The sequence below is a fragment of the Vombatus ursinus genome, unplaced genomic scaffold, assembly GCF_900497805.2.
Source record: "Vombatus ursinus unplaced genomic scaffold, bare-nosed wombat genome assembly UNPS02014833.1, whole genome shotgun sequence".
NCBI classification, from domain to species: domain Eukaryota; kingdom Metazoa; phylum Chordata; class Mammalia; order Diprotodontia; family Vombatidae; genus Vombatus; species Vombatus ursinus.
In genome coordinates this window covers 8,497,005-8,522,069 of record NW_020954611.1, presented here as the reverse complement: position 1 = coordinate 8,522,069, position 25,065 = coordinate 8,497,005, and the positions used below count along the sequence as shown (strand labels likewise).

Genomic DNA, 25,065 nt, shown 5'->3' with positions numbered 1-25,065 from the left:
AAATATATATATTGTTAACTATTTTAATTTAATTGGTTCCCTTTGCTGTGCATTTTATTTTACGCATTTAAAAACATTATACTGGAAAGAAAAAAAAAAGCCCATCAAGTTCACTGGACTGCAAAAAGACCACAGGCTTCATCAAACTGCCAAAGGGGTCCATGAGCCAAAAAAGATTAGGAAACCCTGTACTAGAATTCGTTGATGAGGGAGAGATGTGATATGGTGAGACCTGCACTTTAGAAAAACCACTTCTAAAAAATGGAGTGGGAAGAAACCTAAGGTAGGGAGACCAATTAAGGGGCAACAGTACAGGCTACAGGTAACAAAGGTATGCATTAGGATGATATTTCTGTGAGTAAAGAAAGGGGGACACAAAGGAGTGATGTTGTGATAACAGAAATGACAAGATCTGGCAATGATTCGGATATGTGGTATGAGAGGATGATACCTAGGGTGCACACCTGAGTGACTAGAAGGATGGTGTTAACCTCACTAAAAACAAGAAAGTTAGAAAGATTGCTAGTTCTGGGGAAACAATCAAGAATTATGTTTTGGACATGTTGAATTTGAGATTCAACATTTAGTTTGAAATATTCAATAAACAGTGATGTAGAACTACAGTTCAGGAGAGAGACTAGTGCTGGATATATAAATCTGGGAATCATTAGCATAAAAATGATTAAGACTCAGAGGAACTAATGAGGTCATCAAGTGAGTATGGAGAAAGAGAAGAGAGCCCAGAATACAGCCTTGGAACACATCCACAGCTAGGAGGCAAGATAGGGATGATGATCCAGTTACAAAAACCAAGAAGGTGGGGCAGTCAGGTGGCGCAGTGGATAGAGCACCGGCCCTAAAGTCAGAAGGATCTGTGTTCAAATCCGGACTCAGACCAAACACTTGACACATACTGTGATCTTGGGCAAGTCACTTAACCCTGATTGCCTCACCAAAAAAAAAAAACAAAAAAAAAACCCCAAATAAACAAACAAACAAAAAAAAAAACAAAACAAGAAGGAACAGCCATATAGGAAGGATGAAAATGGACAGGGCAGTGTCAAAAACTCCTTAAGAGAGCATCTAGGAGGAAAAGGTAGTCAATGGTATCAAATGTTGCAGAGAGGTTAAGAAGAATAAGGATTGGAAAAAGGTCACTGGGTTTGGCAATTAAGAATCTGGTGGTAATCTTGGTGAGAGCAGTTTTAGGTGAATAGTGAGTGGAGTCAAAAGCCAGAATGCAAAATGAGAAAAGAGTGGGAAGTGAGGAAATAAGAGACAATGAGACAAGAAGGATTTTTCTAAGAGTTTTGCTGTGAAAGAAATGAAAGATACAAGATGATGGCTTGAGGGAATGATGATAGCAAGTGAAGAGTTTTTTAAGGATAGGGGACACCTGGGCAAGTTTGTAGGCAACAACAAAGGAGAGAGTAGGTAAAAAGACATTGAAAATGACTGGAGGATGGAGATAATTAAAGGGTAGATTAGACTTAGCCAGATTCCTTTGAATAGAACAGGGGAGAACAAGGGATAAATAAAGAATGGTATAAATAGCTTGAAGAGAAGATCTGGAACAGACTCCCTGAGGAATCTAAAAGTCAATTAGGAAGGAGTGTCAGAACTGCAATGAATTAGTGAGAGTCCAGTTGAGATTGGATAATATGAACTGCAGTAGATCAAATTATCTCTGTTGTGTGACTACCTTTCACAACATTTAGCACCAGGTTTGTAGGAATAGAGAAATTGAGTGATACTATTGACAATGTAATAAGTATGAGAGTTCTGGATTATTTGTAGTTTCCAAAGAATTAAAGTTGCTGGTCACCTAAAAGGAAATAGTTATGGTGGGTGTGAGTTGGCTGCAAAATATTCCAATGAAGAAATGTGCAAGAGAAGCTGAACCAAAGATATATTATCATTATGATGTATGACCAAAATGAAAGTGTAGCATGATCATGTAGCAAGAGAAAGGGATAAATGATTAGAAAGCCCATGGTATCCATACAATAATAAGATGTAGAGAAAAGCTCCCAACACAATGGGTAGGCCCCTGTGGAAAGATATGAGGCAGCGAGGTGGTGCTGAAATTGGAGTTAGGAACACCTAAATTCAAATCCAGCCTCAGATACTTATTAGCTGTATGACCCTGACCAATTCACTTAATATCAGTTTCCTAATCTGAAAAATGGGAATAATAATAGTATATGCCTCCCAGGGTTGTTGTGAAGATAAAATGAGATGATATTCATAAAGGACTGTAAACCTTACAGTGCTATATGAATGCTAATTATTATTATAGATCATTATGTGAATGCACAGAAATCTGTATCACTGGAGGGCATATTTGCCTTGAGAAAATCTATCAAATTATCATTTAAAACAAAATCAGAAAATATGAGTAATTTTGTCTCCTCTTCATCTTTATGCCTTTAATAATATCTCTCATGTCTTATTGTTACTGCTAGCATTTCTTTGTCAAATAAGAACAGGGAAAGGAGGCATCCTTGTTTTACTCCTGAATTTAATGAGAAAGTGTTTCCCTACTACATAAAATGCTAGTTTTTGGATATTTTTAATCATATTAAAAAAAAACTTTCTTTATAATTTGTAGGGTTTTATAGCATAAATAAATGTTTTACACTTTCAGAAGTTCATTCCACAGCAATTGGTATAACAGTGTGGCTTTGAATATTTGTGCTTTTAATAGGACCAGTTATGTTAAATGTTTTCCTAATGTTGAATAATCCCTGCCATCTTTGACATAAATTTTATAGTAGTGAATGATTTTTAAAGTAAATTGTTACAATCTTTTCTGTTAGGATTTTATTTAAAATGTTTCCACTTACATTCACTGGAGAATAGATCTCTTTGCTTTATCATTTCTCATTTAGGTATTAGAACTATAAGTGTTTCATTTGTCTCAATTTTTGAGCGAGTAGTTTAGATGTTAATTACTCTTTAAAGACTTAATAAAATTCTTCTGAAAATCCATCTGGACCAGGAATATTTTTTTTCCTTTCATAGTTCTTTTACAGCTACTTCAATTTTCTTTTATGAAATGGAATTATGGGTTCTATTTGATGGTCTTCTCAGTTGAGTACTTTACAATTTTTGAAAATAATCTTTGATTTTTTTGAATTGTTTGGTTGGTTTGTGTCTATTTTTAAGTTCTGATCATTCTTTTTATTTCTCCTGTTACTGTGATTTCATCTTGTTCATTTTTAAAATTTTTTAAATTTTATTTTCCTCCCTCTTCTTTTTAATAACATTTGCTAAAGTTTATCAGGGTTTTTTTTCAGTCTTTTCAAAGAACCAGATTTTAGTTTTTAATCAATGCTTCTGTATTTTTGATTTCCAAGTTATCTATTTCCTCCTTCATTTTCAAGATTTCCTTCTTTATCCTTATTTGTTGGCTTTACAGTTTAAAAATACATATTTAGGGGGGCAGCTAAGTGGCACAGTGGATAGAGCACTGACCCTAGATTCAGGAGGACCTGAGTTCAAATCTGGCCTCAGACACAACACTTACTAGCTGCATGACCCTGGGCAAGTCACTTAACCCCATTGCCTAGTCAAAAAAAAAAAAAAGAAAAGAAAAAAAAGAAAAGAAAATAGAAAGGAAAAAAAAAATTAAATGTGATGGTTAAAAAAAAGGGGGGGGGGCAGCTAGGTGGTGCAGTGAGCACCGGCCCTGAAGTCAGGAGGCCCTGAGTTTAAATCTGGCCTCTGACCAAACACTTGACACGGACTAGCTGTGTGACCCTGGGCAAGTCACTTAACCCCAACTGCCTAAAAAAAAAAAAATACATATTCAGTATATTAATCTTTTTTATACTTATGTTTTTGTTTGGATTAGCTTACCTCTAAGATCGATTCTAGCTCTAAATATTGCTATTAAAGCTATAATTCTATAACTGCGTTTATACATGATATAAGTTATAGACAAAGATACACTTGCAGTCTGAATAAAATATTTCATATTTGAAGCTATGGGTTCCATAGCTTAAAAAGTTACAAACGCCATCACCACTACCTAGATCACCAGCCTGCTTCTTTAACTCGATTTAATCCAAGACGTGTTTTGTTTCTACCCTTGTAGGACACTTTGCCTCAATTAGATCCAGAGACATTGAGAAAAATATAAAGAATAGTTTCAAGGAGAAAAAATTAAAGCAAAAAAAAAAAAAATACAGGTTAGAAAGTTGATAGGTTAAGAGAGATGACTCCCAGAGTTTTGTTACAACATTCTATTGTCATCAGATTTTGTGACTCCTCCTCTTCTCTCCTTCATAACATTTGTATTTGCCCCCTTCTCTCCTTTGGCACCATCACCATTGTAGTACAGGACCTCATCACCTCAAATCTGGCCTACCACAATAGCTTGCTGGTTGATCTACCTGCCTCAATTATCTCTCCACTCTAGTATACCCTCCACTTAGCTGTCAAAGTGATCTTCAGGCCTGACCATGTCACTCCCCTACTTAATAAACTCCAGTGGCTCCCTATCACCTCTAGAATCAAACATAAAATCTTCCATTTGGCTTTTAAAAACCCTCATAACCTGATTCCTTGCTACCTTTCCAGTCTTCTTATGTCTTACGCCCTAATACTCTGCATCCCCCTCACATTCTGCAAGCCAGTGATACTGGCCTCCTTGCTGTTCCTCAACAAGACATTCCCATCTCCTGACTCAGCACATTTCCACTGGTTAGCCCACATGCCTGGAATCCTCTTCTACCTGATCTCTGCTTTCTAGCTTTTCTGCCTTCTTTCAAGTCCCAACTAAAATCTTATCTTCTTCATGAAGTGTTTCCCAATGGAAGTGCCTTGACTCCGTGATTATCTTCAGTTTATCCTGCAAAAATCTTTTTCCTACAAGGTTGTTTGCATTTAACATCCCATTAGACTGTGAGCTTCTACAGAGCAGGGACTGTTTGTTTTGGTTTCTTTGTATCCCCAGTCCTAAGCAAAATGCCTGGCACACAGTAGGTGCTTAATAAATGCTTGTTGACTTGACCCATCCAAAAAAGTATTCTTTCAAAGCTATGAAAGAGAACTGAAATTAATTTAATTTTCAGAAATGTTGTAATATCCTTTGAGTTTGCGACAAAATACACATAGTGAGAAAAGAAAGGTAAAATCAAAAGAACATGAGAAAATTAAGAGAGTAAAGGTAGCTATTCCTCACCACAGCTTTACCACTTTAGGGCCTTTTTTCAAACTCCAATTGAAAATTCAATTCAACAAGCATTTAGTCAATGTTTACTATGTGCAAGGCACTCGGGATACAAAGACAAAAATGAGTATAGTCCCTGTGCTAAAGGAGCTGACACTGAAGAGGTTGTAGAGGAATGTCAGAGGGGAGTACACAAGTAAGTAAATAGAAAATAAATACGAAGTAACAGGAAGAAAGGAAGAGATGGGACACTAACAACTTGAGGATTAGTCAGTCAATAAGCATTTATTATCAAGGACCTTATACTATGTGCTAAGTACTGCGCTAAACTCTGGGATACAAAGAAAGGCAAAAGACAGTCCCTGCCCTCAAAGAGTTCATAATCTAATAGGAAAGACAAATGCAAATAATGTCCTGTGTGAGGATCAGCCAAGAAGTCAGTGTCACTGGATTGAAGAGTATGTGGGGAAGGAGGAGGATGGTAAGGTATAAAAAGACTGGGAAGGTAGGGGAGGCTAGGTTATGAAGGGCTTTGAATGTCAGAGACTTTGATTGTCAGAGACTTTGATCTTAGAGGTGATAAGAAGCCACTGGAGTTTACTGAATAATGGGGCAAAAGAGGGTGACACTGTTGGACCTATGCTCTAGGAAAATCACTTTGGCAACTGAATGAAGATGGACTAGAGTGGGAAGAGACTTGTGGTAGGCAGATCAACTGGGAAGCTGTTGCTGGAAGGCAATTAGGAAAGGCCCCTTATTTATGGTAGTAATTAAACCAAACCTTGAATGGAGCTAGGGGTTCCAAGAGGCAGAGGTAAGGAAGGAGATCATTTTAGGCATGGAGGATAACCTGTAACAAGCCATGAAGATGGAAGGCAGAATGCTGTATTCAGGGCCCAGCAAGTAAATCGGTATGGTTAGAAAATTAGTGCACAAGAATGATGTATGATAAGCCTAGAAAGATAGGATGGAGCCAGATTGTGAAGGCCTTTAAATGCCAAACAGAAGAGTTTGTATTTTATCTTAGAAGCTAATATAGGGATCCACTGAAACTTCTTGAGCGGGGGAGTATGGTCAGACCTATGTTTTAGGACTATCAATTTGGCAGCTGTGGAGAGGATGTACTGGCAAAGGGAAAGGCTAAATGTTAGGACCCAATTAGAAGGCTATTGCAATAGCTTTGGTGAGACAAATGAAGTTGAGAACCTGAGTTAGGGTGGCTGCTATGTGAGTGGAGAAGAGGGCACAAATGAGAGAGCTGCTTCAGAGGTAAAATTAACAAGATTTATCGACTGATTAAAAGATTGAGGCTGACTCTTAGGTGGTTATGAACTGAGTGAATGGAAGAATGACTGTGCTCTTGACAGAAATAGGGAGTTAAAAGATTTGTTTTGGACACGTGGAGTTTGAGATGATTCAAAGGTAACTGAAGACTTGGGAACAGATCTCAGGAGAGGGGTGAGGAATGAGTAAGTATACTTGGAAGCCATCTGCATAGAGATATACAGAACCTGCAGAAGCTGATGGACTCACAAAGTAAGAATGTACAGAAGAATAACACAAGAGGGCCCAGGACAGAGCCCTGGACTCAAAACTCTCTAACCTTGATGATGACAAGGGAAACATATAAGAAAGAAACTGGCTGAAGGTTGGTGTCTTGCACCAACAAATGGCCTGAAAAGAGAGTGATTTATAATAATGCCACATAAGTAAATGTATCCAACCACATACAATGTATTTAAAACAAGTTATCACTAGAATTTTTCCCCACATTATGAACCTAGTATATTACTTCAATATACATGATGTTTCCTCAAACACACTAACCTTGATCCCATCTCTCAAGCTTCATCTTCCTGTCTAATGATGATGATGACGATGATAAAGATGAAGATAACGATAATAATGATAACATTTATATAGCATCTATGTGCTAAAGCATTATGCTAAGCGCTTCATTTGATCCTCACAACAACCCTAGAAGGGAGGTGCTATCATTATCCTCAATCTGAAGCTGAGGAAACAGCAACAAACAGAAGTGACTTGGCCAAGATGACACAGCTGGTAGTGTCTGTGGCTTAATTTGAACTCAGGCTCCAGGGCTAGTACTCTAGCCACAGTTCACTACCAAGCTACCTACTCCTCATTTCCTCCTCCCTCGTATATATTTCCTTTCACACTGGTTCCTTTCATCTGCCTACAAATATGCTCAGATTTCAAGACTTAAAGCTAACAAACAGAAATCCATCTCTCGGCCTTTCTACCTCACTGAACTACAGTCCCATTTCAGCTTCCATTCAAAAATTAAGTTCCTTGAAACATCTATATTAAAGGATATGAACAATTCTTAAAAGAACCACCAACTATTAAGAACCAGATGAAAAACTGCTCCAAATCACTTACAAGATAAATTCAAGACAAAACAACTCTAAGATTTCACCTCACATACACCCAACAAATTTGCAAAGATGAAAAAATAAGAAACTGTTGATGCTTCAGGGATGCAGAAAGTTATGCATACTAATACACTGTTGGTGGAATTGTTCATTGGTCCAACCATTCTGGAAAACAATATGGAACTAAGTGACCAAAATGTCCACAACCTATGAATAATACCCTTGCCAAGCAAAAAGCCACAAAGAAGTTAATGACAGAAAGATACACCAAAATATTTATAGCAACATTTTTTTTTTTTGCAGTAACAATGAACTGGATACAAAGTACATGCCCATCAATTGAGGAATAAAAAAACCAAAGTGGTACAAACATATAATGGCACACTACTAAGAAACAATGAATACAAAGAATACAGAAAGCACAGGAAGATCAACAGGAAATCATGCCAAGTGAAGCCAACAGAACCAGGAAAACAAAGTACATAACAACAAAAATGTAAAATAATCCTCCTCAAAAAAACCCTAAAAAGTTACTACTCCAGGTACCTCAACTTCATTCCTTCTTTACTCATTTAGAAGCTAGATTTTAGTCACATCTCTTCTCATAAATCTTTCTGTTAAAAGTCATCAATGATATCCCTATAGCCAAACAAATCCACTGGCTTAGACATGTCATCTTCTCTGATACTTATCTGCAACATTTGACCATGCTTAGTGCACCGTCCTCGAAACTCTTTTCTCTTTAATTTTACAGAGGTCGCTCTCCTGGTTTTCCTCATAGTGCTGACTGCTCCTAATATCACATAACTTAGGATTTAGAACTATAGGGAACTTTAGGGATTATCTAGTCCAGCAGCGTCAAACTCAAATAGAAACAAGGCCACTAAACCATATATATGGCCTGCAGGCCATATATGGGCTTAGAAAACTATATATTAATATTTCTATGTTTTGTGTTATTATTTATTTTGTTAAATATTTTCCAATTACATTTTAATCTGGTTCCATCATCACATTATGTTTGACATCTCTGATCTTGTTCAACCCATTCATTTTACAGATGAAGCCCAGAGAGGTTGCATTTTGCCTATGGCTACTCAGCTAGCAAGTTACCTCTTTAAAGTCCTTTTCAACTATTAAATTCTATGATAAGATATGATCCTTCTCCTCAGTCAGTCAACTGGCATTTATTAAGCACCTGTGTGCCAGGTACTATGCTAAGCACTAGGAATACAAAGAAAGTCAAAAATAAGTCTTTGCATTAAGGAGCATATATTCGAAAGGAAACAACATGTAAATAACTTAGTATATACCAGATTTACACAGAGTAGATGGAAGGTAATCTCAGAGGCAAGGCACTAAGACTGAGGAATAGAAAAGGTTTCTTGTAAGATGTAGGACTTTAGCTGAGATCTGGAGGAAGCTAGAAAGCAGAAATGAGGTGGGAGAGAATTCCAGGCATGGGGGTCAGCCAGTGAAAATGCACTAAGTTGGGAAATGAAGTGTCTTGTGTGAGGAACAGAAAGGTCAGTGTCCCTGAATCAAAGAGTAAGCAGAGGGGAGTAAAGTCTAAGAAGAGAGGAAAGGCAGAAAAGGGTCAAGTTAAGAAAGGCTTTTAAAAGGAGGATTTCACTTTTGATCCTGGAGGTTACTGGAGCTGACTGAATGAGGGCTGATGTGGTCAGACCTGCACTTTTGAGAATATCAATTTGATAACTGAATGGAAGCTGGATTAGTGTGAGAAAAGACTTGACATAGGGAGACCAACCAGAAGGCTACTGCATTAGTCTAGGCATGAGTTGATGAAGGCCTGCATGGAAGTGGTGGCAGTATCAGAGGAGAGAAAGAGAAAGTGTATATGAGATATTATGAACGTAGAAACGACAGGCTTTGACCACTGATTGGATATAGTGGGGTAAGAGCGAGTGAGGAGTTGAAAAGGACATCTTTATTGCAACCCTGGGTGACTAGGAAGATGGGAGTACCCTCAAAAGTCTTCTCCAACTTTCTGTTTTTGGCCCTCTTCACTTCTCAGTTGTTTTCTTTCGAAAATTTCCCCTACTACCATGGCTTCAACCATCACCTTTATGCAGATATTGCCCCAGATCAAACCTGTCTCCCAAGCTCTAGTGGACTACAATAGACTCTTAAGACTTGCCTCCAATTTCTAGGGCAGGAATTCACTACTGCCTGATTAATCTTCCTTATACATAGTTCTCATGTTTCCTGTGCTCAAAACCATCCAAAGCCCCTTTTCTTGCCAAATAAACTCTTTGGCCTGATAGTCAAAGCCCTCTCCAATCTAGTACATCTCTACTTTTACACTACTATGACACAAAGATGCTACACTGAGTGTAGCCAAATTAGACCGTATGTGCTCAATATGCCTCGTACGTATCAAGTATTTTCCTACCTCAATAACTATTCACTAGAATACCCTCCTCCTTAACCTTGAGTTTTGAAATCCTACCCACCCCAAGGCCCAGATCAAATGCTCTTTCCTCCACAAATCTTCCAAATCCCCAGAGGAAAAACTCTTTCCTTCCTCGACCTTTCAAAGTACTCTGTACCTCTATTATGCCCTTATGTTTGACTTTGCACGTTAGTATGTTTTTGCTGTATAGTACTATACAACTATAGTATATAAATATAGGATATATTTATAATTGTATTTATAAATTTGTATGTCTAAATGTCCTACCCCACTCCCCACCCTTGACAGGAAACTGCATGAAGATGGCACCATGCCTTGATTATTTTTGTTTCCCCATCTCCTAGGACCAGACACAGCACTTTGCACACAGTAGGCATTTAACAGACTGTTGAATGAATGAAGTAGGTTGTAGGGGCAATGAGTGGTTGGAAATATTACTGGGTGAATACATAAGACAAGTGGCAGGCCTTGCCCATACTAAATAAGATTTAATGTTGAATCTGGCCTTCAAATACTTCACAAGAGAGGGAAAGTATGCAAATCCCAAAATTTGAGCCTTAGACACATGTCCATCTTTTTATACTGTTTCTTTTACAGAGTTAAAAATATTAAACAACAAACACATTCATTCAATAAATTTGATCACCTACTACAAAATACAAGGCACACATACTCTTTTTCAGAAATAAAAGGTTTCTAAGAAAAAGGAAGGATCCATAAGGGAAGAGTATGCAAAAAAAGTAGCATTTATAAACAGCTGGTCCCTGAAAATCTATCAATAAACATAAAGCCATCTTTAGACAGGCATTATGTTTAAATACACATGAAATAGATAATTTCAGTGAAGGGAGCAACATAAGAAATCACAATATGTTCACAAAAAAATTTGATGATTGCAGGACAAAATACTGAAAAGCATGCATCAAAAGTAAATTAAAAAAAACAATTTTAGATCAAATGTTCAAAGGGTATTCTTGGCTTTTCTTTCCACCAACCTAAATAACTTAGGAGATCTAATTTTTAGTCTGTTATCAAGGTTTTGATTTTTTAAATGGAAAATCTGCATTATGATATAAATGTGGAATACAATATCTCTGACATAGTCATACTGAATGCAGGAAGTTCTTGTTTTTTCAAAGTCTAATTCAACTATTTAAAACACCTGTCCTTATTGTTGTAGTCCTTTACTCCTTCCATCCATCAGTTTTTGCACTAGGGCCATGACTTAAAAGAAACAGCAGAAGAGGAAAAAAGGAAACAGCTCTGCCAAAAAGTCCTTTAACAAAAAGCTAATAAACATCTCCACCAGCACCCAGGAAAAGGAGTATGAATGCTTCTCTCCTCCAATTATACACAGCTCTCCAAGTTGCTCCAGATAATTGTTTGTTTGGAGGGCAGAGGAGGGAAGACGTGGAGTAAAAAAAAGTAAAAAAGATGAGTAAAATCTGATTCAAGTGACATCTGTTTTCTAAACTTTCACAACTAAAGTTCTTTGAGGGCTGCCTTTAACTACTATGTAGTAGCTACGTTTGAAAAGAATTAACAATAAAGTGCTCCTGAATATCTCTTGCTTGATTTATGAAAATTTATCAACAGAAAAAGAAGGCATCAGTTCTGATCTCTTATTTAGAGAGAGCTTTTTTAAAAAAGAAACAGGACCGCACAAATCATATCCTGAAGTTCTTCTAGATTTTGAGGCAAGCAAATTATTCTTGATTAAATGTTAAACTAATGTTGACTATAAATAAAAACTTATGTTCTCTAAGCCCCTTCCTGATCTAATGACCCTATGATACCATGACCCTTACAACAACCTTGTAAAGTCAAAAGTATTATCCCTACTTTACAAATGAAGAAACTGAGAAATGAAAGTAGCTAAGTATTTCACCCACAATCAAGCATTAGTGGCAGAAATCAAACCTACACCCAGCACTTTTACACTATATCATACTTTCCCCTCCACTTCAGAGCTAGAAGGGGGTGACAGCAGTACAGACACAGGCAAGAGAGCATTAGTTTGAAAGAGGAACAGAAGAAATGTACTTAAAATGGCTGATATTGATACTGTTTCATTCAGTGCTTGCTATTTCTTAAACCCCTGGTGTTATTCCTACACATGCCTAACACGTTAGGCCATTTCATAAAAAGCTATCTAAAGAGATGCTTCTGTTTTCCCTTTCAGCCCATGAAAACAGATAAATTTTGTAATAATGCTCCTAATTAATATTGAGCAATGGATAGGGAAAAGTATGGGCAAATACTAATACAGAGTTAACACACTTTCATTATTTAATGTCTTTAGCATACCCCTAACACCCTCCTTAGTCCTTCAATTGCTTTTCTCCTTTTAAGATCTTTTATTCCTCCTCAACATGCCCCAAACTGAACTCACAGTCCTTTATGCTCCAATACTCTCCCCACCTCCAAACATCCCCATTGCAGTAGGGAGCAGCACCATCCTCCCAGTTCCCCAGACTTAAAACCTAGTGTCATTCTCAACTCCTCACTTTCCAACATTGTTCTCTCTTGAATATGCCATCTTCTGATACTGCCTCCACCACCGTATGCCTAGACCACTGCTGGTGGGACTGCCTGTCTCAAGTCTCTCCCCATTCCCATCTCCATTCAGCCATCAAAGTGATTTTCCTAAAACACAGGTCCAACCCTGTCACCCCTTCTATTCAATAAACTCCAGTGGTTCCCTACTACCCCAAGGATCAAATACCAAATCCTGTTTGATGTCCAAGTCTTTTATAACCTAGTCCCATCACACACACAGCTTTCTGGTCATCATAGTCTTTTTTTTTTTTTTTTTTTTTGGATGAGGCATTTGGGGTTAAGTGACTTGCCCAGAGTCATATAGCTAGTAAGCTATGAGTCTAAAACCTCTTTGGAACTCAGGTCCTCTTGACTCCAGGGCCCATGCTTTATCCACTTCATCACCTAGCTGCCCCCACTTTCCAGTCTTCTTACAGCCTTATTCCCTGCCACGCGCTCTTTGATCCCATGACACTGGCCTCCTAGCTGTTCCCCACACCACAAGAAACTCTATCTTTCAGCTCCAGCTATTTTCTTTGGCTGTCTCTTATCCCTGGGATGCTTTTCCTCCTCACCCTCACCTTCTGGTTTCTGTTTGTTTGCTTTTGCTAGGCAATGGGGTTAAGTGACTTGCCAGGATCACACAGCTAGTGTCAAGTGTCTGAGGCCAAATTTGAACTCAGGTCCTCCTGACTCCATAGCTGGTGCTCTAACCACTGCTCCATCTAGCTGCCCCCTTCTGGTTTCTTTAAAGGCTCAACTAAAATCCCATCTTCTACAGGAAGCTTTACCAAACTCTCTTAATTCTAGTGCCTTCCTTCTATTAATTGTTTCCTATTTATCCTACATATAGTTGTACATATTTGTCTGCTTCTTGTCCCCTCCCTTAGATTGGGAGCTCCCTGAGGGCAGTGACTGTCTTTTGTCTCTTTCTCTATCTCCAGCACTTAGCACAGAGCCTGGCACCTAGTAAGCCCTTAATAAATACTTACTGACTGACTCAACTGGCTCTGCCCTTTTGCCTCCAATCATGCAAGGCATCTTTCACCAATCTTAAAAAAAAATAATAATCTTAAATTAACCCTTCTAACTACTCACTTCTCACTTTCCTTTCAATGCCAAATTTGGGGGAGGGCAGTAGAACAGAGAACTCAATACTTAGATTTGAATCCAAGTCTGCTACTTATTTCCTATATTGACCTTAAGCAAATCACTTAACCTCTTTAGGCCTCAATTTCCTATCTATGCAATGAAGAAATTGAAATAGATTGTCTTTAAGGTCCCCTCCAGTGCTAAATCTATCATTCTATTACAACATTGCTTCTATTCATTCACCTGCTTTCTAACTGACCTCTTCAATCTGGCTTTCATGTCTCAACTCTAACACAATATTCACGACGTTCATCAACGGCCTCCTAATTGCCAAATCCAAAATCCTTTTCTAAGTTTTCATTTTCCTTGACCTCTATGTATTATTTGCTACTGCTGAATACATCTTCCTTTAATTTTCCTTGCTTGGCTTCTGTGACACTGTACCACCCAGCTTATTTTCTGATCATTTCTTTTGCTTTCTCTGAAAACCTAAATATATCAATATATTCCCTAAGTTCCACTCTGCTCTTTTAGATCTTATATGCTGGCATATCATCAAAATAGATTATTTTTCAAATTTAGATTTATATCTCCAAACTCCCTCTAGAGCTTCAGAGCTCAATTCCAACTTCCTACTGGACTTGGAAATGTCATTTCAAACATCTCACAGACTTGTAAGCAAACTAATCTTTCTAAAATACCCTTTTGATTATATCCATATTGCTTCTGGAGGGCAACTGCTATTTCATTTTTGTGTCTATATGCCCAGTGTCTGGAATAGTTCCAGGCACATAGTATAGCATCATAAATGATTGCTAAATGACAACGCTCAAGACACCTTTAATGGCTTCTTACTACCTACAAGATAAAACGAACTCCTTTACAACTGATATTCAAGGCTCTCTCCCACTCTGGGAAGCCCACTGTGATTAGTCCACAGTAATCTTCCCAGTCTCTAAATTATTCTGGCTATAGCAGCTGCCTTTCCTATTGTTTAGTAAGTCATAATACATTGTCTTGTGATAGTTTTTCTTATTACAGTAATATTGGATTGGAAAAGAACTTAGAGATCATTTAGTAAACTGTCATTCTACAGATGAAGGCCTAAGGCAACAAAACAGGTGGAATGATTTTTGAAAGATCTCCCTAATATAGAATTCTCTCTTACTGAATTTTTATTTTCCTATTATTATTTACCTTTCCAAGTGTTCCTATCGATATCCTCCATTGTAAATCCCTGGAGAGAAGAAATAGTCTTTTGCTCCTTTGTATCTTCCATAGACCATAGAACAGTGCCTCAAAGGTACACAATGGAGACAGAACTAGCATTTGATATGCAAAAAGAGCATGCTGCGTAATTTAAATTAAAGATAAAGAAAGACTCAATTATCAAGGAACTAATATGGTAGATGCAAATATAAGTAATAAAATTTGCATGCCATGGGGTATTCAACAAATTCTTGCTTCCTCTGAGAAACAAAACCATCTTACATCTATACCAGCTAGCACAAAAGAAGTCAATAAAGTAAAAGAACTTTTGCCAAGTGTTTCAGAAGGTAAACTGACCAACTCACGGCAGTACTTTAGTATCCCAAACACCAAAGGAATGAATTTGCTTAGCCTATATAAAGTAAGCATTGTATCCCTTCGATGATCCTTCCTCTTGGTTTAACTTTCCCTTCGTATTCTCTTAAATAGCTTTCCTTTACCAGGCCTGGACAACCTGGGTCCCCACAGGTTCCTTGCAGCTCACCAAAGGATTTCCTCTACACACAAAGGATGTTTTTCCTCTACATTTTTCGACAGCCAACCAAAATCCTTTGGCATCGAGTGGCAGGTTGTGCAGGACTGCTTTAGACACTTATTTCTACCAATGGACTTTCTTCTGATCCTGTCCCATGGTCACACAGTCCCTCCCAGCCTCACGTTTCTACACAGCTTCAAAACCCCATACCAATTCCTTGTTAACCCATTCCCCTCCACCAACCAGCTGTCCTGAATGTGGTAAATCAGTTTACTCCTGTCTTAACCCAGGCCTGCTTTCCTCCTGTATGCTCCACCTAGGTAGTGGTCTCATTTGTCACACCAGAGAGAGGAAATAAGGACATTTTTTGAGGAACTTTTTCCAAGCCTTTTGGCTCAAAGTCCTTTTTGGTGGTCCACCATTCCTTTCTCTAAAACAAAGAATAAATAAGGTCACTAAAGAGATGGAAGATGAGGAAAAACATGAGGCTTAGGGCTAAACAAGAGAGTGCTCTGACCTACTGCCCCAAGGACAAATTGCCAGGTGAATGGGATTCAGTGTGGCAAGTAGGTTTAGCATCAAGACCGGGCCCCGCCACAAGAGCTCGGAAAGGGAAGTGGACGGGAAGGAAAATGATTATGTGGCCATGGGACAGGGTCAGTGTTATTTTGAAGGGTAGTCAGAAAGGGAACCTGGTGGAAATGTTGAAGGAAGGTCAGAAGATAAAGGAAAAGTTAAAGGAAGGAAAATTTGATTGAGGGAATACAGTACTTCCTAAGAGGCCCTTTCTAGCTAAACCTGCTCTCTGATAAAGTAGGAGTGCCATTTTTCTTGCTCTGTAAGAATGATAGACATGTGAGGGTGGGGGGAAGAGAAGTAACAGATGTAAAATTAAATGAAATCTTCCTAGAGAAGGAAGATTTGTATAACTCAGTAAGAAAATAGTCAATTATATTCTGTCAACTTTCATTGGTTATAAATTCTTCTGTGCTAATATCATCAGTTGTGTTCAGTTGTGTCCAACTCTTCATGACCCCATTTGGGGTTTTCTTGGCAAAGATAATGCCATTTCCTTCTCCAGCTCATTTTACAGATGACAAAACTGACGCAAACAGAGTTAAGTGACTTGCACAAGATCACACAACTAATAAGTATCGAGGCCAGATTTGAACTCAGGAAGATGAGTCTTCCTGACTTTGGGCCAGGCATTAATGCCACCTAGCTGCCCATCATCTGGTCTACTTCAAATCAAATAGGTACCACTTAAGACATAAGTATAAATTTATGATTATTTCAAAAAATACTATGATATAGAACAGAAACTGAGAGGAACGACCCCCACTTACATAACTAGGTAAGGAACATTCTGAATTGCTATTTATCAACCAAGATCTCACTAAGCTTCTACTATGTGACAAAGCAGTTAGGGAAGGAAATCATTTATGTAGCACCTACTATGCACCAAGCAATATGCCAAGCACTTTTTTCAGATAGTATCTCATTTGATCCTCATAACAACCCTCTGAGATAGGTGCTACTATAATTCTATTTTACAGTTGAGGAAACTGAGGCAGGCAGAGGTCAAGTGACTTACCCAGGGCAACATGGCTAGTAAGTGTCTGAGTCAGCATTTGAATGTAGGTCTCCCAGTACTCTATTCATTGGGCCACAAGCTGTCTATGGCTATACTAGGCGAAACTATGTGTACAAAAATATAAGACATGACTTCAAACAGTTTATAAACTAGTTTACATTCTCAGAATAAATGTTTCTCTGGAAAACTGTTAGAGAAACAAATGACAACATATCCATTACAAAGACTGGTTCCATGGGTTTATATATTGTTCTAGAACAGCCAAGCTTTAGTCCTGTGATTTAAAATGTAAAGCCTTTTGAAGCGCAAGGGAAAATAGTGCAGAATGAGGAAAGAGGAAAGCTAAAGGTACAAAGAGGATACTCACTGGGATTAAAACTCAGACAAGTCACTTAACCCCAACTGCCTCAGGAAAAAAAAAAAAGAATTAAAAAAAAAACTCAGACAAGAAAAAGGAACCTAGGAAAAGTTCCATTTATAATGGATGAAATCTTTTCTTCAATGTCTAAGACTTTTCTTTGTCTCTCTCTACAGGCAAATCTTTTCAGTTTTAGACCCTTAAAATAAATTCATTCTCTTTCTTTTGAGCTCTATGATAGATTGGAATTGCTGAGCCCTGGACGTGGAGACAGCACCTACCTCCCAGGGTTTTTGTGAGGATCAAATGAAAAATATTTGTAAAGTAGCACAGTGCCTGGAACATTGTAGGTGCTTAATGAATGCTTGTTTCCTTCCTTCCTGTCCAGTAATCAAAAGCAACCTTTGCTTCTATGCAAAAATTATGACCCTCTCTTCCCAAAAGTTACATAGGAGAATCCACCAGAATCTCTCCACATCTGGAAACCTCCCTTCATTGGAAAAAAATGCCCCAGTTCAAAGAGAACAATTCTCTGAAATACTACCAGAGTAGTCCAATTACTGTTCCTAAGAAAGCACAGCCCATGGATACATTCAACAGCATTTCCTACCACTCCACAACAGTTACTCTAATAAAAACACAGACTTAGCATTGGGTTGTCACTGAAATTTGTTCAGGTTAATTACACCACTTTCAAAATTTCACCAAGTACCTGAATATTTCATATGCCCAGAGAATGTTTTCTAAAACAACTAAGTCACCACAAATGCAATCATGACATTTTAGAAGTGTTCTTGAGAGCACACAAGCTCTTACTACTTGAGTAAAATTTTTTAATTTCTTTTTTTTTTTGTTTTTTTTGGGTGAGGCAATTGGGGTTAAGTGACTCGCCCAGAGTCACACTGCTAGTAAGTGTTATGTGTCTGAGGCTGGATTTGAACTCAGGTTCTCCTTATTCCAGGGCTGGTGCTCTATCCACTGCACCACCTAGATGCCCCTTGGGTAAAATTTTTTAAAAAAATCAATAAAGTCACGAATGTCACAGTAGCAATCTTTCCTAAACATATATGCAAGACATGAGAAAAAAAATTCAGAATGTACTGTTGTCATAGATACAGCTATTCAACATCTTTAAAATAATGTTAAACTATATTAATATCTGACATAGTAGATATCTAGATATAAGGATATTTAAAATTAGAAGACTTCTAACATATCCAATGTAGCTATGTGACCCTATAAAGAATTAGAAAAAAAATGCAGTATTAAAAATGTCAAGGACTGATTTTTCTTAGAATCAAAAAAACAAAACAAACAAACAAAACCTGACACAATCCCTACGGAAAGAGAAAACAAGGAGACTGATGCTGAAGAAAACGAACTGGTTCATATTAAACAGGGAGTAAAAAACCATGCAATAATAGAATAGTAGTTAACTCTCATGTGAGAGCAGGTAAAAGAAAGACAGAAAAATCTAAAAATCACTCATATTTGATTTTGGAACAGAATCAAAAAGATACTCATGCCCTGATATAACACTCATCACTTTCCTAAACTGGCACTGGTCTCTAAATTTGCCTCTACCTCATAGTGCCCAAGACATAGCTTTATTGTAGAAGAGCTAGAGGGAGAAGGGTCACAGAGCTAGAGGAAATGTGACTGCTAACAGCTACTAACTGCCCAATGCATTGTTGATACTTTAAAATATTGCAAAATGTTTAGCAAAGATGACAAAATGTACTTGGTTCTTATTATGTGAAAATTTTTGCTTCCAAGGAGTCACACTCAAGAAAAATTTACTGAAAAACATTAGGAAAAAATTCACAGTGCCTAAATTATAGCGAAATTATCAAAGTCATTAGAGGAAGAAGAATCCTTGAAAAAGCACTAACAATTTAGTATTTTCTTTCCTTGATCATATAGATACTATATAATAAAAGACTTCTAGATATCTTTAATTAAGAAAAAAAATGCTATGCAGTTTCCTCTTAATTAGGCTACGCACACTGGTACAAGAATCATTTATATTTGACCTTGGTGATATTACATTGTGTTTTTCATAAATAGTATTACCTTCCTCACAGTTTGTTTAAGCTAATATTAAAATTAGCTTGTATTCCCTAAGCATATACCAACTAAAGAATGAAGGAGGGCAGCTCAGAAAATATGCTGAGTAATAGAGAAAAGGTCAGGGATTAAAATTTTGCAATGGATTATTCACAAAGTGCATCCACACAGATAACCTTTTTATTTGGGGGTGGGGAGAGGAGGGAGGGAGATCAACTGAGTCTGTCTAATTCACATAGGCTCTAAGTGCAATAGCCACTCGGACAAAATCCCACTGCTTATCAGCCCAGAAGTTTGGACCTGCTCTCTTCCAACCTGGGTCAGCTTGCCCCTGCTTAGGCAGTCTGAAGGTGTACCATTTCCTCCACCTCTTCCACTCCAAGGGCTCACCAAACTTAGTGAGGACACCTGATGAGCTTTAATCCTACTGCAGTTTAAAACTCCTGGACTCCAGCAATCTACCAGCCTAGGCCTCAGCCTTCTCTGAAGTAAGGATTGGAGATTTGTCACCACACCCAGCTTTTTTCCTTCCATCCCATGGACAACTCTAAGAGTTGACATTAGAATAGTATTCAACTAGAACCGAAAGAAATGACTAGATCTTTCATGAAAGTGGAGTAATAGTCTTAAAAAAGCATTTTTAGAAGATCTTATTGAGATTTTGATGGCCTAAAAGTAGTTAACTAAAAAAAAGAACTACAGAGATGTATGAAGTATGCTACAAGGGAGGAACAATATCTCTCAAAACTTATAGGCATTCATTCAGAAAACAGTTGTTGGGTATTCTGAACAAAGACCCTTTCCAATTCATCCTCTTCAAAGCTACCAAATTGATAATCCTGAAGCATACGACCATCAAGAAGCATTAAAAATTTTTTTTAAAAAGCATTTCTCATGCACCCTACTTCATGGGGGGGGGGGGAGGAGATGGAAAATGAAATAAGCAAACACAGTACACCTATTTAAGTCTACAAAGAATAAATATATATGAAATAAACATAAGATAGGGAGGAAGAGGAGGCTATTGAGAGGATCTAGGAAGGCTTTGTGTAAAAGCTGGTGCTTGAGTTGCATCATTTAGGAAGTGAGGGATTCTATAAATGAGTCATGAGTATATTCCAGAGCAGGAAAGGGAAGGAGATGAAGCACAGAAAGGGAGGAGGAATTAACCATTTATATAGTGCCTACTATGTGCCAGGCACTATTTTTTTTTTTTTAAAACAAGTATTATCTCACTTGACCAGATTTGATCAGGCATGGAAGACAACAAGAGCAAAAGCAGAGATGGGATGCTGTGTTCGAGCAACAGCGAAGAGGTTCATTTAGGTTAACAATAGCATGTGTTAAAAGGAGTAATATGTAATGAGGCTGGAAAAGCATATTTGAGGTTATGTTGAAGAGCATCAAAAACTAAACATAGGACTTTATATTTGATCCTGAAGGCAATACATAACCACTGGAGTTTTACTGAAGAAGAATCACATGATCACACGTACACTTAAGAAAAATCCCTCTGACAGCTGGGAGGACAATGGCCTGGAGTGGAAAGAGACTTGAGGCAGGGAGATCAATTAGAAGGTCACTCCAACAGTACAGGTCAAAGAATAGTCCAGCTGAGAGGTGATGAGTGTCTGAGTGGTAGGAAGTGAAAAGATGAGAGAGATGCTGTAGTACAGAAACCAAATGCTTGGCAATGCTGAGATAAGTGTGCTGAAAGAGAATGAAGAGTTAAGGATAACTGTGAGGTTATGTCCCTGAAGAACTGTAGTGCCTATAAAAGAAAGAACTGGTTCATATAAACAGGGAGTAAAAAACTATGCAATAATAGAATAGTAGTTAACTCTGTAAAAGTTGTAAAAGTGCCTGTAAAAGAAAGAGGGAAATGGGGCAGCTAGGCGGCACAGTGGATAGAGCACTAGCCCTAAAGTCAGGAAGACCTGGGTTCAAATCCAGCCTCAGTCCAAACACTTGACACTAGCTGTGTGACCCTGGGCAAGTCACTTAACCCCAACTGTCTAAAAATAAAAAAAAAATAAAATAAAAATATTAATAAAAGAAACAGGGAAATTCAGCAGAGGGGTGGGATCAGGAAGAAACAGAAAGGAGTTCTGTTTTGGAAGCTGAGTTTAAGATGTCTACAGGATATAAAGTTTAAAATGTCTAGTAGGCATTTGGTTATGCAGGACTAGAGTTCAGAAAGGAGAATGGAGTTGGATATACATCATCATCATAATCATTTATGTTGTGCCTTAAGATCTGCAAAACACTTTACAAATATTATCTCATTTTATCCTTACAACAACCCTGGAAGGTGGGTGCTATTATTATCCTCATTTTACAAAAGAGGAAACTGAGACAAAGATTATATGGGTTGCCCAAGGTCACATAGCTAGTAAGTACATGAGGCCAAATTGAAGTTTAGGTCTTCCGAATTCTAGGTTCTACATTCTAACCTCTGTGCCACCCAGCTGCCTTATATATAATACCTTTGTCACTCACATAGATAATAATTAAACCCAGAACTAATGAAATCACCAAATGAAATAGTATAGAGACTGCCCAGGACAGAGCCATGGGGGTACCTCCACAGCTAGCAGGCATGCTATTGATAAATATCTAGTAACGAAAACTGAGAAGGAATGGTTAAGCAGGTATGCCTTATGAACCAGAAAGCAGAGTTTCAGGAAAAGCCATAAAGAGACAGTATCCAGGAGAAAAGGGTAGTTAAGAGTGTCAAACGCTGCAGAGTTCAAGAAGGATAAAGACTGAGAAAAGATGATCAGCCTTGGCAGTTAAGAGATCATTCATAAATTTGGAGAAAGAAGTTTCAGCTAGTGATGATGTTAGTTAAAGAAGTGAGAGAATATGTGAAAAAGAGAAGGGAGAATAAGTGGAGGTAATAAGTACACACAGTTTATTGTTTATTTATTTTTCCTGGAGTTTGGATGAAAAAGGGAGGAGAGAGATAGCATGACAGCCGAAGGAGATGGCAGTCATGTTTGAAAGGAGCAAAGAAGGAACCAAGAGACAGAAGCTGAAGATGAGAAAGGGAATGACTAAAGGGAGAAATCTACTAGAGAAGATGGGAGGGGTTCAGACAAAGGGCATATGTAGAAGGACTGTCTGTCCTATTCAAGAAGCTTCAGTGGCTCCCCAGTACCTCTAGGATAAAATAATTCCTTTATTTGGCAGTGCTTAATTTGGCCTAAGTCCATCTTTTCAGACTGACGCTACATCCCCTCCATACTCTACAATCCTGCCAAACTAAGCTACAGGGTTGTTCCTAGTACCCAAAGTGACCCAACATATCTTTCCATAGGCTGTCTCCTTACCTGGTATGCTCTTTCTCCTCATCTCCATTTCTTATAATCTACAGTTCCCCTTCCAGTGTCATCTTCTGTCTCCCTATTTCCTCCCTCAATTGTTAATGCCCCCCTGGAAAAAATTTTTTAATTCATTTTTAAAATACCTTGTATTTGAATATTTGGATACTTTCAGGCAGGGATTACCTCACTTTTTATTTGTATTCCCAGAGCTTTTACAGTCTCTGGCACATAGTAGGTGCTAAGCTAACTGACTGAACAAAGCACATTCAAATCTTCTAAGGTAAAACTAGGTTTCTTCAACATCATAACCCACCTTGCCCCAAAGAAACATCATTTCATAGCATGAAAATTTTCCCAGTTTGTGTTAAGGAATTAATTCAATTTAAGAACTTTTCCCCTTAAACACTCTGGATCTTACCAATCAAATGCCAGATTAAATTTATATTTCAGTGTCATGTGGTAAGTAACAAATTCAAGGAAATGAGGTAGGAAGAGTTGGGTCAAAGCATTTTTAAGCATAAAATATTTAAACTAAGTTCTAGAAGCCTATTAAAATTTTTCCTCTGCAATTCTGAAAATATGAAACTACTGCTATTAAAGTGCCTCAATAATTATTAAGCTTGGACTGTTTTGAAGAAAATGCTACTTGTAACCAGAGAATATTTTTATGGACAACTGTGGAACAAAAACAAGACAAACTTTATTAAGATCAGTTATTATGCTGAAAACATTTAAGTGCCTACTTGTACACCGTACTGACTATTCAACAAACACCAAACAACATCTTCTTCACTACAGTCACTGTTGGGCAGCTTCACTGGTACCTCACCAATACCCTCACCACTCCTTCAGTATCCAAAGACTTCTGTGAAACACACCAGAGATGAAGCCATCTGTTCTTGCACAACAGACTCATGTTATCAACTGTACATAATGGGCACTCAATAAATGTATGACTTAATTTTAAGGAAACCAAAGCAAGACATTTTTGTTTTCTGCGTTGCCAGGGGCTTCTGGTGAATATAGTGAATACATCATTTCCAACTACTGCTTCTTTGAAACCTGATTGAGTAGCTAGGTGGACTCTGATTCCATCATCTCATATGGCATCAATCCTCATCCATGGATATGTATGGCACCAAGATCAAAACGCAAGTTACCAGCCACAGCTATTTGGAGAAGAGGGAGAGGCTCATCTAAGAGAAAAACTAAGGAAAGCATAGTTGAAGGGATGAAAGGACGACATAAATCCCTGCTTTTTATTTCTGTAATTACTTTATTACTTTCCCTTTTACTGCCTGTTTCCAACTGGAAGCATTCCTGAAACATATAAGTTAGATGATGTCGGCTTGATGCCCTAACAAAGGAAAGTGCATTGGAGTTTGGGGAAGACTGTTTATGTGTAAAGAATTGCTTCTTTCTTTCCGTTATAGAAAAGAAGATGAAACTGAGTTAACAATAATGAAAGGAGTAAAACAGGAAAAGAAAAGAAAACTCTCTCAAGGAAGAGGTTATCCATAAAGCAGTGGGAGACTGGGTAGTATTAACTCATCATGAATGAATGAGCTCTTCCATACTTCTATTGTATACACCCAAATCGTCTGACGTAGCAGGAGTTGGAATAGGTGAATGTACTTTAATATCCAGACGCTTAAGAGGAAAAAAAAAAAAGAAGTTAGCGCTAGAGTTTGGCAAGAGGACAGTGAAAACCGAGAAAGGAACCAGGAAAGAAAGGAGAGGCTGGGGCGGCTCTTGACATGCTCAGGAACCGATTCCCCAACAAGGAAAGACCTCCCGGAACCAAGCCAAGGGAGGTCCAACCCCTGAAGACTCTGGGGCGAGAGCCGCGGCGCCCGCGGGGCCTCCGCCAGGTGACAAAGGATACCACTGTCCCCGGCGGTGGGACCCCTGCCCCCGGCGCTGGGCCCCCCGGAGAGTGGGCACCGATCCCCGGCGCGCCGGCCCAAAGCGTCCCTGCCCCGGCCCCGCGGTCCCGCGGTCCCTCGGTGCCCCGGCTCCCGCCAAGCGCGCGGTACCCACCTGGAGACGGCCATGGCCGGCCGGCCCGGCGCCGAGGGGGGTGCGGCGGTTCGGTGCTCCCGGGGCGTTGCGCAGGGGGGGAGGGGGTGGCGGCTGAGGCGCTAGCACGGGGCCCCCGAGGCGGGGAGCAAGGCCCGAGGCCTCGGGGCCGGGAGCCTAAACACCGAGTGAACCCCGGGGCGGCCTCTCGCGCATCTGCCCCGAGGACTCTCCGAGCCGGTCCTCGCGGAAGGAAGGGAGTTGGAAGGACTTCAGCAGCAGCACCAGTAAAAGAAACAGCAACAGCAGCAGCCGCCGGCC

General features: G+C 38.7%; 1 protein-coding gene across 3 annotated transcripts in view; it reads right to left on the bottom strand.

Annotated features, from left to right (window-relative positions):
• The window catches only part of BTAF1 (B-TFIID TATA-box binding protein associated factor 1), a 125,059-nt gene extending 100,244 nt beyond the window's left edge, over positions 1 to 24,815 (bottom strand). For all 3 annotated transcript variants that reach the window (XM_027839797.1, XM_027839798.1, XM_027839799.1), the window contains exon 1: positions 24,766 to 24,815. In XM_027839797.1, the coding sequence (XP_027695598.1) occupies positions 24,766 to 24,779 (14 nt within the window). In that variant the 5' untranslated portion in view covers positions 24,780 to 24,815. The remainder of the gene's footprint in view (positions 1 to 24,765) is intronic.
• Positions 24,816 to 25,065: the final 250 nt, after the last annotated feature.